The sequence below is a fragment of the Lynx canadensis genome, chromosome E1 (assembly GCF_007474595.2).
Source record: "Lynx canadensis isolate LIC74 chromosome E1, mLynCan4.pri.v2, whole genome shotgun sequence".
NCBI lineage: Eukaryota > Metazoa > Chordata > Mammalia > Carnivora > Felidae > Lynx > Lynx canadensis.
The window spans coordinates 40,826,448-40,841,318 of NC_044316.2; the positions used below are offsets into that span (position 1 = coordinate 40,826,448).

The 14,871-nt window shown below is 45.5% G+C and overlaps 1 protein-coding gene across 1 annotated transcript in view; it reads right to left on the minus strand.

The window, feature by feature from the left end:
• Positions 1–5,290: 5,290 nt before the first annotated feature.
• BRCA1 (BRCA1 DNA repair associated) overlaps positions 5,291–14,871 on the minus strand; it is a 59,304-nt gene continuing 49,723 nt past the window's right edge. Inside the window, exons 19-23 of the mRNA XM_032591074.1 lie at positions 13,807–13,890; positions 9,449–9,503; positions 7,802–7,875; positions 7,376–7,436; positions 5,291–6,519 (exon numbers count right to left, since the gene is read on the minus strand). Of these exons, the coding sequence (XP_032446965.1) occupies positions 6,374–6,519; positions 7,376–7,436; positions 7,802–7,875; positions 9,449–9,503; positions 13,807–13,890 (420 nt within the window). The 3' untranslated portion in view covers positions 5,291–6,373. The remainder of the gene's footprint in view (positions 6,520–7,375; positions 7,437–7,801; positions 7,876–9,448; positions 9,504–13,806; positions 13,891–14,871) is intronic.

Genomic DNA, 14,871 nt, shown 5'->3' on the forward strand with positions numbered 1-14,871 from the left:
TTCTCTTTGTGGATCGTGTGCTCCTTTCCCCTAGTCCTAGTTCTGCCGGCTGGGGGGGTTCTTATCCAGGCCTTCTGCAATCTCCTGGCTTCTTTTTCACCAGGCCAAATCCTACCCAAGCTCCAGGGGTCAGCTTGAGATGCTTCAACCGGAGGTCCTGCCACACAGCCCCCAGGGGGCTTCTGAACCAGAAGGCCAATTCTGCAAGGGTTTTCTGTGGCTTTCTTGCCTCACCCATTGAATAGTAAGCAATATGAAGGCCAGAAATGGATCTCTTCTCCCCTCCCTTCCACAACCACACATATAGAAGCTATCACAGAACTGGGCTCATAGTCTTCCCTCAATCATTAACCTTATTGTAACTCACCAACTCCTAAGGCTGGTTCCCTGCACAGTTTAGCCTCACACAAATCTATGTCTGCATCAAGGCTTTGCCACCTCCTTTTGTTGTGTGACCCCGGGGCAAGTTGCTTGACCTCTCAAAGTGTCATTTTCCTCATTCGTATGTTGGAAATAGCGCATGGCACTTCGTAGGAATGTGGCAAATGATAGTCATTAATGATTATTATTGCCGTTGCCCCCAAGACCTGGCAAGATCAGATGGTCCCCAGAAGCCAGGGCTGGGTTTCCATTTTTCTTCCCTTTCAATTTAATCATCTTCTCCCATCTGCCTCCTTCTGCTTTGTCCTCTTTGGGTCTTTCCTATCCCCCTTGACGGGTCTTGCCTGCTTTCTCCCTCCAGGCCAGCTGTCGCTTTTCCCCTCCGAGAGCGAGAGCACACTGGTGGCTGGCTCTCACTAGGTGAGGGTTGTCTGTTCACCTTGCTCTCCATCAGTCAATAAAGATAAATTACAAAATCATTTGTTTTATTTGTTCTTGTTACCTTGAGGGCTGTCTGAAATTGCCTTTCTTTAGAAAGCCCCATTTGCATATCTCCACACTGGAGTCAAAGGCTGCAGCTGTGGTTTCACTGCAATTTAAATATTAATAAAATCTCTAGCTGGTTTTTTTAAAGCAGTCTGGCCCTTCTGCTCCTAGGCTGCTAATATAATTTAATCTTTGTCCTTGGCTTTGTATTTATTTAAAGGGCCATTTTGGAGTCAACTGAAGCCAGCTGCTGCAACCTTGTAGTTAAGAACCACTAACTAGCCCATAAACCTTCGTTTTCCTTAAGAGGTACGAGAGCTACCTCTCCCGGAGACAAAATAGACCTCAGGTGACATTTTATACCAATCGGCAGCCCCTTACACTAAGCCAGTGGTTCTCAAACATGAGCTTCCTTCGGATCGGATTGGCTGGGCCCCACTCCCCAGTTTGATTCAGTATGTTGGGAATAAGGCCCTGGAATCTGCATAGCTAACAAATTCCTAGTTGTGGTGTTACTCCCCACCCTCCTTCCCCATCAGGGGATCATGGTTTGAGAATCCCTGCACTGAGCTGCTGGTGAAACTGCCTTATCATTCTGGGTCCCTGAAACAAGATCTCCAAAGTTCATCTGTGCCAGTCCTCGTAACTTGTGGGGAGACTTTCCAGTTGTCCGTTCCTTCCAGACCCTCCAACCATTGCTTAGGTTTTCCTGATCATTCGGACTCATTTCAGGATCAGCACCCTCTGCATCTCCCCAGGGCTGCTCTCTACAGGAGCTGGCTGTCTCCAGTTCTCCTTAATTTTCTATTTGCCCAGATTCATTTCTCTAATTTTCCCCTTGTTACGGGCAGATTTACAGGCTGTGTGAGGGAGCCAAACCAAGCATCACTGAAGTACGGTGGTAACAGGGCCTCTGGCTCAGCCATTCCACAGACTTTGACAAGCAAGCTCCCTCTGTCTCTGGCTAGCAAGCCCTCCTCTTGGGTTTCTGTGGGTAGATCTGTAGCTCCCCTCACGCTGCCCTTCTTCCTGTGCCGCCTGCCTCTGGGGCCTTGCTTATCTGCTCTTCGCAGCCTTCACAGGAGACATTCTGGGCAGCTTGGCTCCTTCCGCTCCAACCATCCCAACACTGATTCCTTTCTTTTTCTTCTGCATGTTTTTGAGTCGATACTTTGTTGATGATTCGGGTTGCATTTTGGGGGGGGGGGGAGATAATCTATGGAGCTCTTCTTTAGGTCCCCTCCCTGCACCTGCATGATAATCCTTCCTCTTCTCCTGCCTTTCCAGCTCCTTTGCAGAAGTTCATTTCTGAGATAACAGCAACACAGGAACTAGTTCCCCAAATGCTTCTGGGCCCAGAGAGGGTTAGATTGTGGGATGGAGAAGGGAGAGGCCATCTTAAAGCCAGAGGTCAAAGGAGCAAGTAGATTTGCTTCATCATCAGATAAGTTTTTTTTAACTTTAATGTTTATTCATTTTTGAGAGAGAAAGACAGAGTGCGAGTGGGGAAGGGGCAGAGAGAGAGGGAGACACAGAATCCAAAGCAGGCTCCAAGCTCTGACCTGTCAGCACAGAGCCTGATGTGAGGCTCGAACTCGTGAACCATGAGATCATGAGCCTAAGTGGGACGCTTAACTAAGCCACCCAGGTGGCCACACAGATAAGACTCTTAAACCCAGCTAGGCATCATGAGGCCAGGGCCAGAAGCTGACTTCCGGAAAAGGTTACGCAGAGCTGAAAAACCGGATGGGTGTGTGTGTGGATATCTGTTAGGAGACCTCGAGAGATCATTACAGAAAACTTTGAATGTGTCTCAGTCATCCCTGCTTTTTCCCAAGATTCCTGGGAAGGCATACTATACTACATGGATGCGGCTTTTCTACCAACCTGTCAGCGACTGGACACCCCCAGGGTGTCACTGGAAATGAGACATCCCTGACTGAAGACTGGGCCAGTAGCACTTGCTTCCCACCTGCCCTTAGGTTATCTAGACCCAGGGACTCCCTGGTGGGCTGCCATGAGCCCTGGAGAGGTGGTGCCATACGTGAGGCTGGACTGGAAGTTTTTTTGTTTTTGTTTTTTTGGGCTTTTTTTTTATTTGATTTGATTTGATTTGATTTTGATTTTTTTAAAGAAAAATTTTTTTAATGTTTATTCATTTTCGAGAGAGAGACAGAGAGAGAGCAGGGGAGGAGCAGAGAGAGAGGGAGACACAAAATCTGAAGCAGGCTCCAGGCTCTGAGCTGTCAGCACAGAGCCTGACGCGGGGCTCGGACCCACGAGCTGTGAGATCATGACCTGAGCTAAAAGTCAGACGCTTAACCAACTGAGCCACCCAGGAGTCCCATTTTATGATTTTATTTTTAAGTAATCTCCACACCCAATGTGGAGCTCAAACTCACAACCCAGAGATTAAGAGTCGAATGCTTCACCGACTGAGCCAGCCAGGCACCCCTGAACTGGAAGGTTTTAGTCACTGAAAGATAAGCAGTCATGACACAGGATGGATGGAGGTGGAAACAGGTAGCCATGAGCCAATCCTGTCAGTCCCTTTGCCGAGGGCTGCTTTCCCAGGGAGAGCTGCCACTGGGAAGCAGGAACATTCTATTGCGTCCCACCGTGGCCCCAAAGAGAGTCTAGAGAGTGCTAATTCCTCTCACAAACCCCTCTTCTCCCCAAATTCCCTTGAGGCTTGAGCCAGTGCCTCTGACCCAGGACAGCGACTGATGTGGGTGGGCAGGGTTCAGATTCCCAGGTCGTCACTTACTAGCTGTGCAAACTCTGAGCAAAATCTTCTATTTCCCATTGTCATTCTTCAAGCGAGGTGACAAATACTCACTTCCTAGGGCTGTGATGAAGACTCCATGAGATAAACATGTCATAATGCCAGTTTGTTCCATTTTCTTCACTCTCCCTTCACCCACCCACCCTGTTTACAAATGTGGCAGTGCTGAATCATGTGAGGATTTAATTCTCTTTGCCTCAAAGAGGATCCTACTCTCTGAACATGTGAAGACCAAAAAATGATGATACAGACTCTTATCTGTGGATTAAGTATGTTAAATAGGAGTGGTTGTCAGGAATCTCAAGATACCCTCCCCAGATTCTTGTCCCCTGGTTATTCAAACACTAATCTAGGTCCCGAGGTGAAGGGGCTCTGCAGCTGTGATTAAGGTTATGGACCTTAAGATATGGAGATCACCCTGGATTACCTAGTGGGCATGATCTAATCACCTGAGCCCTTAAAAACAGAAATTTCTCAGGATGCCTGGGTGGCTCAGTCAGTTAAGCATCCAACTCGATTTTGGCTCAGGTCATGATCTCATGGTTCATGGGATTGAGCCCTGCATTGGGCTCTGTGCTGGCAGCGTGGAGCCTGCTTGGGCTTTTCTCTCTCCCATTCTCTCTGCCCCTCCCCTGCTTGTACTCTTTCTCTCTCAAAATTAATAAACATTAAGAAAAAAACCCAGAGGGGTCCCTGGGTGGTTCAGTCAGTTAAGCGTCCGACTTCGGCTCAGGTCATGATCTCACGGCTCATGGATTCAAGCCCTGAGTTGGTCTCTGTGCTGACAGCTCAGAGCCTGGAACCTGCTTCGGATTCTGTGTCTCCCTCTCTCTCTGCCCCTCCTCCACTCGCTCTCTGTCTCTGTCTCTCTCTCTCAAAAATAGATAAACATTAAAAATTCTCTGGCAGGAGTTAGATCTGGCAGTCAGAGAGATGAGGAAGGGGAAGTCAGAGAGACTCCAAACATGAGAAAGCTTTGACCATGGTTGCTGGCTTTGAAGATGGAGGTAGGGGCTGATGAGCCTAGGAATGTGGAAGCTAAGGATGACGTCTGGTCAACAGCCAGTCATTAAACAGGGATCTTAGTCCCACAACTGCAAGGAACATTCTGGCCAACAACATGAAATGAGCTTGGAAGCTGATTCATCCCCAGAGCCTCTAGAAAGGAACACAGCCTTGTTGCCTTGATTTTGGTCTTGTGAAACTAATCAGTTGAGCCAACTCGGCTTTCTGACCTACAGAACTGTGAGACAGGGGCGCCTGGGTGGCTCAGTCGGTTAAGCGTCTGACTTCGGCTCAGGTCATGATCTCACAGTTTGTGAGTTCGAGCCCCGCATCAGGCTCTGTGCTGACAGCTCGGAGCCTGGAGCCTGCTTAGATTCTGTGTCTCCCTCTCTCTCTGCTCCTCCCCCCCGTTCATGCTCTCTCTCTGTCTCAAAAATAAATAAAAATTAAAAAAAAAAAAAAAAGAACTGTGAGACAATAAATGGCTCTTATTTTAAGCCACTAGATTTGTGACAATTTGCAATGGCAGAAATAGAAAATATGATAGGTACCAAAGCCCCCTTGATAACGCTAGGAGTTGGTACGAGGGTCTGAGCAAATCTGTAGCTGTAAGCTTCAAGAAGTCATGCTTGGTGAAAGTGAAAGCAAATTTATTTGCAGGTGAACAGCAACAACATTTACAAAATGTATTTTGTACAGTCAAGTCTGCACTGCCCTCACACACTAGGGGGCTAAGGAAGACCTAGTCCTTCCAACAGCCATAAACAGGCCTGGATAATGAGTTTATGAAAAACACTTTCTCTTCCTTCAGCACACAAAATTATTTATGAAGCTGTACAGTTCGGCAATAGGAAGCAAAAAGAAGAAAATTACCTCAAGGAAAGCAACAGCTCCTTTCCTGGTGGGAGCCGTCATTTTATAGACATGAGATATCCCTGTCAGAGATCTTGTATTTCAAGAAGAATGGGTGACATATCAGAGCTACAACAATAAACATTGTATTTATTTCTAATGGGGAATTAGAAGACCCTCTTTGGACATCAGTTCTTGAAAAGATTCTGCTATTTCAGAGCATATCAGTGCTAAGAAATCTTTTAGAAATCTGGATTTCTAAAGGGCAGGACGACTCCCTTTTCCTCAAACCCTCAAGGTTCATATTTATACCCATTACCTGCCTCTGAATCCCTCCAGGCCCCCACCCAAGCTCCATCCACTCCAACATTTGAGAGCCGCCCAAGGGCTGTTCTGATTTTAAGTCACATCACAGATTTCCCCAAGTACTTGCTTCCCACTGAAGGGTCTAACTCTTGGCCTTTATGAACACAGGATTTTAGGGAAGCAAACTTAGGGAGACCAGCTATTCTCCTGAGGCCAGCCATTCTGTGCCTCCAGCTCTAAGCCAACATCCCCAGTACGAAGAATAGGGCTGATAAATAATGAATCAGCATCTTGCTCAATTGGCGGCGTTTAAATGGTTTTAAATTCTTTTCAGGTGAAAAATTACCACAATTTTGTGCTCATGGTAGATTTCAAAGGGAGACTTGAAGCAGAAAATCTTTAAGGGCCCCTTGCATACCAGAATTTCTTCTCAGGCTGATGTCTATAAAATATTCAGTAACCGGGACTGTGGAAAGACTGAAGAGGAGCTCCCAGGGCCTGGAAAACGACTGCTTCTTACGATCATTCTTGGGGTCCTGTGGTGACAGGCCCTATACGCTACACACATGGCTGGCTGAGGTCAGCAGTAGCTCTGGGAATCTGGGGGATCAGGTAGGTGTCCAGCTCCTGGCACTGGTAGAGGGCTACACTGTCCAATACCCACTCTCGGGTCACCACAGGTGCCTCACACATCTGCCCAATCGCTGGGGACAAAGAATGCAAACAGAAATTAGTCAATTCACATTTTCCCAGGCCAGACTCTTGTCAATCTACTCCTGGGGACCTGGTTGTATGAGTTCACAGCGTTACTCAGGTAGGTGCAAAACGGTTGATCTTAAGTAATGCTTCAGGACATAGGACCTTATTTAGAAGCCTGAGGAGTGACTGCTGGTGAAAGCCTACAGCCTCTGGCAACTTTAGTAACATGAGCTCCAATCTGTTAAAGGAAGTCACCAGAGAGCAAAACAGCATTGCAGTTTAATGGTTTTGCAACATCTTAGGAGAGAAAGCAAAACATGATGAGCGCGATCACATCTGTGTGAAATACATGTGTGTACATACATACACACGCATGCCTCGTAGAATTTTACCATCACCATCTTCAAGTGGTGAGATTACTGGGATTATTCTGTTGTGTTTGTGTTCATTTATATTTTATGTGATGAACATTAATTAATATTTAACCTCCACCAATGGAAATAGTTCATGCCTTACTTTTATAACACAAAAGACACCACAAAAACTTTTGAAAAGTCATTTTAGGCATGCATGCATGCATACATGCATGCATTCATTCATTCAAATATTCATTGAGCACCTAGAAGATGCTGAGAACTGTGTTAATCAAACAATGGGTGACCTGTGGTGACCCAAACTCATCACACAGATCCCATATGTCATAGGCACATTCCTATGGCCTTCTAAAGCCCCACGCAGGTGCACCATCTACTCCGGTTGATCAAATCAGGACATTTAGACCTAAGATGACCATAGTCTTCATACTTAACCTGGGCCCTGCAACCCATACTCCTCTGGACAAAGGCTTATAGCAAGACTTACCATGGAAGCCACTGTCCTCTGTCCAGGCATCCGGTTGCACGACCACAACTGGGTGAGTAGCCTGTATCCCCGGGAAGGAAACAGCATTGACGGTATCAGAGCAGAGCTTTTAGAACAGTCACTTCACCATTTCTTGACGGTTTGCTGAAGCAGACTAGTTTAGGTGCAACCACAGTAAGGAGGGGGATGGGCACACGGCAAAAAGGAAGGGTTGGAGGGAGAGTCTTCCCTCAATAAATTAAATACTCGGAGAACTCAAGCCCTTACTCATCCTCCACAGATGGCATCTTCTGGCACTGGTACATGGTCAGAGAAGATTCAGGGCAGAGAGGCTTCTGAGGTCCACTGGCAGGGTTCGTAGGGATGGATGGGTACCAACCAGCCTTGCTCAATCATAGGACAGATATTTGGCAGGGCATCACTTACCTTGCTGAGAGTGAATAACGAAGGCCTCTTCACCACAGAAGCCCCACAGAGGCGCACCATCCACTCTAGTTGATCTAAATAGCACACACAGACCTAAAATCACCACAGTACTCTACACACTTAACCTGTGCCCTCTACCCCATGCTCCTCTGGATGAAGGCTTACAGCAAGACTTCTCAGTGGGAGACTCTCCACCTCTCTGCTCCAAAAGGACAGAGAGGCCTTGACCTAGAATCTATACCAGGTATGGATTCTAAGTCAATTTGCCACCAATATGCTACCTACTCTGGTTATTGGTCCCCAAAAGGCCACTTGGCAGATAAGGTTTGACAGTCTCTCAAATAAAACACTTTGGAAGAAAAGAATCCAAGATCTAATTTCCCTTAAATTGCTAAATTGCTGGCTAAGATACTGTGAAAAAATGCTCACTTGCCTTCCCTCCCTCCCTGCCTAATTCTGTGTTGGTAATTGATAACCACGGCCACCAAGAGCACCATACTTGGTGGTAATTACTGTAAATGTCAAGAGACAGGAAGATAATTCATTCAGTAAAAAAAAAAAATACACATCATCCTGGACAGAGACTCAGCACATCAGTGGGGAAGGGCTACGTGCTGAGCTGGAATCAACACATTCGGGGGAACAGAAACCAAAAGGGATTATACAGATGTTCCCCTTGCACCTGGAAAATCAGCAGAACCGACCAATGAATGGCTTCTGGGCCTCTCTGGGGATTGCTGAGGTGCTCCTATTTGTCTGAATAAACCGAGGTCAACAGACTCATCTCTAAAATGATACCTGCTAGAGACCTGGTTTTCATTACACCAAAGAACAAAAACACTGAGAAATCCTCAAGTGGCACTTGGAAATTTCATAAAAATCCAATCAATAACCAATAAAGAAGACAGAAGCAAAATTACTTTGCCAGGCCCTCTTGGGGCTGCTCATCTGTCCCTGACTAGATGCCAAGGCCATCTTCTGAGGAGCAAGAGAACCTGATCCCTGGGGTGGAAGGGGGCACAGAAGCAAAGGTGGGCGGACTTTGTTTTGAAGAGAACAAACCAAACCTATACACATACCAGGGCCTCAGCGCTACACACTGCAGAGTTGAGTCCCACAGCACTCCTAAACATAACATCACATTCAATGTCAAAGTTAATTAGAAAATGTTCATGCAGAGTCTTCCCCTGCCTGCTCTGGGCCTGTGTGGGGCCCCAGGCCCACAGGGCTTATGCAGCCGCTGTGTTTGCTTCTTAGTATCAAATGAAGATGGTGTAGGAAGAGCAGAATTCCTTCTTAACATTTACAAATCTGAAAGGTATCTTCTCCCTAACTTATGACTTCCCTCCTTTCTTAAAGCAAAGGGCAAGAAGGGCAGCTCTACCCCACTTGAGCACAGAACACTGCATCCTAGAACCTAACTTTTCACTGACTTCTAGCTCTCAGGAAGGGGCACAGGGCTGTTTTTTTGCCACAGGGTAACGTTTAAGCACAGTTTTGCCTGACGGGTGGTAGAGAAATAGAAAAACCTCTAGAACACCTCACCAACCTGAGGAACCCCCTTAAAAGGGATGGCCTCTCCTGTAACACTTTACCATGTAAGGGGAAAGGCTGGTGCTGGAATCACCACTTCTCCTGGTCTCTTACCTGTGGGCATGTTGGTAAAGGGCCCATAGCAACAGATTTCTAGGCCCCCGAAGATCTGGGAGAAGAGTGGCACAGAAGGAGGAAGGGAAAGAAACACCAATTATAAAAGAGTATGCATTTTATAAAAAACAGCATAAAGAGACTCTCAAAAATGAAGGACTTTCTTTTTTCTTTACCACCTGATAACTTCTGCTATGTCCCGGAGACAATCAGTGTAATGTCAGAACGTGGATGGATTTTAGAGAACTTTTTTTTTTTTTAATGTTTATTTATTTTTGAGACAGAGAGAGACAGAGCATGAACGGGGGAGGGTCAGAGAGAGAGAGGGAGACACAGAATCTGAAACAGGCTCCAGGCTCTGAGCTGTCAGCACAGAGCCCAATGCAGGGCTTGAACTCAGGAACCGCAAGATCATGACCTGAGCCTAAGTCGGACGCTTAACTGACTGAGCCACCCAGGCGCCCCTTAGAGGACTTTTTAAAAGTGTGTGAGTAATCGGTCCACACTACGGTCACTCTTTGTTATTCAGAGGCTGAGCTTTCCACTTCGCCACCAATCAGGCCCGGGCTCCTTCCTGGTGACTTCATTTCTCGTTAGAGACCCAAAAAACCTGGGCCTTCTTTATATTTAATAAAAGTCTTGGATGGCTAGATATTCAAGCTTTTAGCTGCAGTTTGGTGTTTTTATGCAGACTTGGTACATCAATACTAACCATAATTCTAACTGTCAGAGAGGTCTATGTTGATTTTACATGCTCTTTTTCTCCTCTTTCTCTGGTCTCTGAACATCTGTTCCTGCCTTCACACTGCTTTAAGAACAGCCATTGTTCCTTTAGGCAACCTAAACCATTTAAAAAAAAATTTTTTTTTCAACGTTTATTTATTTTTGGGACAGAGAGAGACAGAGCATGAATGGGCGAGGGGCAGAGAGAGAGGGAGACACAGAATCGGAAACAGGCTCCAGGCTCTGAGCCATCAGCCCAGAGCCCGACGCGGGGCTCGAACTCACAGACCGCGAGATCGTGACCTGGCTGAAGTCGGACGCTTAACCGACTGCGCCACCCAGGCGCCCCAACCTAAACCATTTTTAATCTAGAAGTTAATCTAATCTAGAAGTGAAGCCTGGTTCTGCCTCTCCTCATTGAGCTGACCTGACTGCCTGGTTTCCAGGAGACACAGATTATACTGTGCCTCCAAGGTGCCTCTTCCACTTACATACAGTGCTGGCTGGCACTGCCCAAAAGAACTTTCTGTGATGATGGAAATGTTCTCTATTTGTGTTAATAAGGTGCCCAAGTCACATGTAGCTACCAAGGTCTTGAAATGTGGTCACGGTGGGTGAGGACCTACACTTCCTATTTTATTTAGTTTTAGTTATCTAAATTTCAAAACGGCGGCATGTGGCCGGTGGCTATGGTGTTGGACAGGCAAATTCTTACACACGAATTGGCACAGATTCTTAGGCAAGCACTAGCATATCATTTAAAAGAAATCTCAAGTTGTGTCAGTTGGCTGGATAGATACCATTTGGGTAAACATCATTCTCTTGACCCTCTTTCTCCCTATTCCACTAAAAAGACTGCCTAGGCCTGGAACTCACCTTGTTTAAATAAGAGAGATGGGGGTACAGAAAACTCAGGAGCTAAAAACTCATCATGGCCTTTTACGAAATGAGCCTCCCCACCCCCATTTTAACTACAGCCAAAGGAATAAGAAGAGCAGCAGGACAAGTCTGTTTCTGTTTTAAGTGACAGCCTCCATATATGCCATTCTCAGTATCTGTATGAATAAACTGCATCCCCAACCTGTTGACAGGATCTAGATGCTCATAATGCTAAAACCTGTCCCCAAGCAGCCGTCTGGAGCCCAACATTGCTGTGAAAAGTACAAAAGATTAGGAATTTTTGTATCCAAGCTGACACTCACTGATGAGGATGGCTAGTTAGGAGATGAGTTTAGAAATCTGAAGTTTCACTTCTACAACTACAAATACATTTCTCTTCCACAGGAAAATATTACAGTGACATTTAGTATTTTCAGAACATCATTACTTTGACCGGGCACCTTCCATCACTGCCATCCCAAATTTAGGGAAAACCCTCAAACGCTGGAATTTCCTTTGAAGGAGGAAGAATCTGGTGCTAATTCGGCCTTGCGTACAGTGGAATAAAAACAAATGGCTGGCTCACACAGAACTCCCCTAGAGTGAAGGCAGAAGCAGAAACAGGGCCAATAGCTTTCCTTGGCATCTGGAAGTTACTCGATAGGTTCAGAGGGCGGGGATGGGCTCAAGGGTTCAGAGCTCTCCCAAAGCAGTTTTCCCTAGAAAATCTCCTCCACTGGTTCTTTCTCAAGTTCTATAAAGGGACAGACAGTGCTCCGTATGGGGATGTTCTAAAATGCCCATTTAAAAAAGGAAGAAAAAAAGGCAAATTTTTAAAAAAGAAGAAATGAAGACTAGGCATGGAAGTGCTCAGTCAGTGACCTGAGAAAGCAGCAGGTTCAGGCCTGACAGGCAGATGCAAAACCATGCTTGGACTTCTCCCTGACAGAGAGACAATGTTTTGCCTCCATAATCTGCTACAGTGTGATCTGGGAAAAATCATGGAGTCTTCCTGGGCCTCTAGGCCTTCATTTGTAAAACTGTTAGAATAACCTATTTTTTCCTCTGTGAAATCTATGACTTTCCAAGAAACTATGGTATTGTACATTTAAGATTTTTTAAAAGTATATATGTATGTATATATGTATGTATTTAATCTCTGACCCAACATGGGGCTTGAACTCATGACCCCAAGTTCAAGAGCTGCATGCTCTTCCAACTGAGTCAGCCAGGCACCCCTAGTATTGTTTCTTTTTTAAGATTTAAAAAAAAGTTTATTATTTATTTTTGAGAGAGATAGTGTAAATGGGGTAGGGGCAGAGAGAGAGGGAGACAGAGAATCCCAAGCAGGCTTCACACTGTCACCACAGAGCTCGATACTGGGCCCGAACTCACAAAACCGTGAGATCATGACTGAGCTGAAACCAAGAGTCAGACCCTCAAATGACTGAGCCACCCAGGTGCTCCTCTTTTTAAGACTTCATTTCATTTCATTTATTTATATTTGAGAGAGAGAGGGAAAGAGAGAGAGAGAGAGAGAGAGAGAGAGAGTGTGCATGTGTGTCTGAGCAGGGTAGAGGGGCAGAGAGAGAGAGAGAGAGAGAGAGAGAGAGAGAGAGAGAAAATCTTAAGCAGGCTCCATGCTCAGTGCAGAGCCCGACACAGGGGTCAATCCCACAACCCTGGGATCATGACCTGAGCTGAAATCAAGAGTTGGATGCTCAACCAACTGAGCCACCAGGTTCCTCAAGATTTTATTTTTTGTTTATTTTTGAGAGTGAGAGTGCACATGCACAGGGGGTCGGGGTGGGGGCAGACAGAGGGAGACAGAGGATCTGGGTCCAAAGCGGGCTCCACAGTGAGACAGCGGAGAGCCCAATGTGGGGCATAAACTCATGAACTGTGAGATCATGACCTAGCCGACGTCAGATGCTTAACTGACTAAGCTACCCAAGAGTCCTAAGAGTTTACTGTTTTAAGTAATCTCTACACCCAACGTGGGGCTCAAACCTATAACCCTGAGATCAAGAGTCGCATGCTCCATGGACTGAGCCAGCCACATGTCCCAAGAAACTATGGTATTGTTAAGAGCTCAGATTCTGGAGCTTGACTGCATGAGTTCAACTAGTCATGGGTTCCCAACTAGCTCTGTGAGCTTGGGCAATTTACTCAATCTCTCTGAGCTTTTAATTTTCTCATCTGTAAAATAGGTATAATTATAGTATACACCTCATAGGGCTACTGTAAAATTGTTAATTAGTTAAAATATGATCGAGTGTTTAGAGCAGACCCTAGCATACGGTGTAGGTTATAAAGATGTTAGCTACTGATTAACAAACACTTTCTCTTCTGTGCTTCCACAGACAGCACTGTACATCCCCCTCACAGCAGTGACCACATTACCTTAGAGGAAGACACCACAGTGAAGTGGAAAGAGCAACGGCCTTAGATTCACATCTGTTTCAAATTCCAGCTCTGCCCCTTATCAGCTGAGTTTTGAATCCTAGACTGGGGTCCAAAGTACATAGCTTCTCTACACGTCTAAGCTCCTTCATTCATAAAATGGAGATAATACTTATTTACCTTATTACAGGGCTAGGACAACTAAAAAAGAGCCTACATGGAAGCACTAGTTAGAACTCCAGCAAGTGAGTATCCAGTGCCCCTCACAGATGAATGAGACCATCTCTACCAAGGGGACTGGAATGCAGGGGTATGGGTGGGGTTTTTGACAACAAGGCAGAGGGGGACTTTACCTTTCTGTCCCGGGATTCTCTTGCTCGCTTCGGACCCTGGTGGTTTCTTCCATTGACAACATCTCCTCTGACTTCAAAATCATGCTGGAAAAAAACCAACGCACACCACAGGGATCAGAGAAAGAGAAACCTCCTTCAATGGAAGTGGAGTGGATAAGTCGTATTAAGGAATTCAGTACTGTCAAATTTTGACAACCCTACTCCCACCCCCCAAAATCATTCTTTTTGGTGGACTGAATGAAATGACCAGCATCTCAGCTGCTGAAATCAATTCACTGAAGTAAATCTTTGTGGGCAGAAATTAACAATTGGCTTTTCACCTCATTGGGACTTAACGTATTTTAATTTTTAACATCTATCTCTTCTCAAAACATTCACTTAGCATTTAGATCAAACTGCTAATACTGTGCTGTTATAAAGATAACTGGAGAATTCCTGATCTCTTAAATCAACTGTGCATTACCATCTAAAGAAATAAGGGCTTCTCAGATTTCCATTGAGAGATTTACAGTTAATGAGACCAAAATGATAAAATATAGATTTAACCCAGTAAAGAAAGTTAGAGGCTTTTCATAATCACTATTTTGACTGGTCAAGGACAAGGAAGTAAAGAATAATGTGACTGGGGAGGTTAGAGCTTTTGGGAGAATTTTGGGGAAGAATGCTCGGGAACAATTCTGACTGACACTTGATTGTAGGGAAGACAAAGTCATGAGTGTAACTACAGGCTGTTATTAGAGGAAAGAACACTTAACATTTCGTAGTCACTTGAGTGAGCTAGTGCTAAAAATGTCATCTATTTGAAGCTGACCCTCAAATTCCTTGTCCTGATTGCACCCCTGTGCCTACTTAAGCTCTCTACCTGGAAGTCTAATATACATCCCCAAATTCAGTCTAAAACAGCTCTTGATTCTACTTCTTCCCCCTCAAGGTGCTCCTCCTCCATATCTTCCTGATCTGATTTACTATTACTGGCACCCATTCTTGTTCAGGCCCAAACCCTAAGTGTTAGCCCCTGAATACCTCCCTTTACCTCATCCTCCAAACTTAACCCTTCAGTAGGTC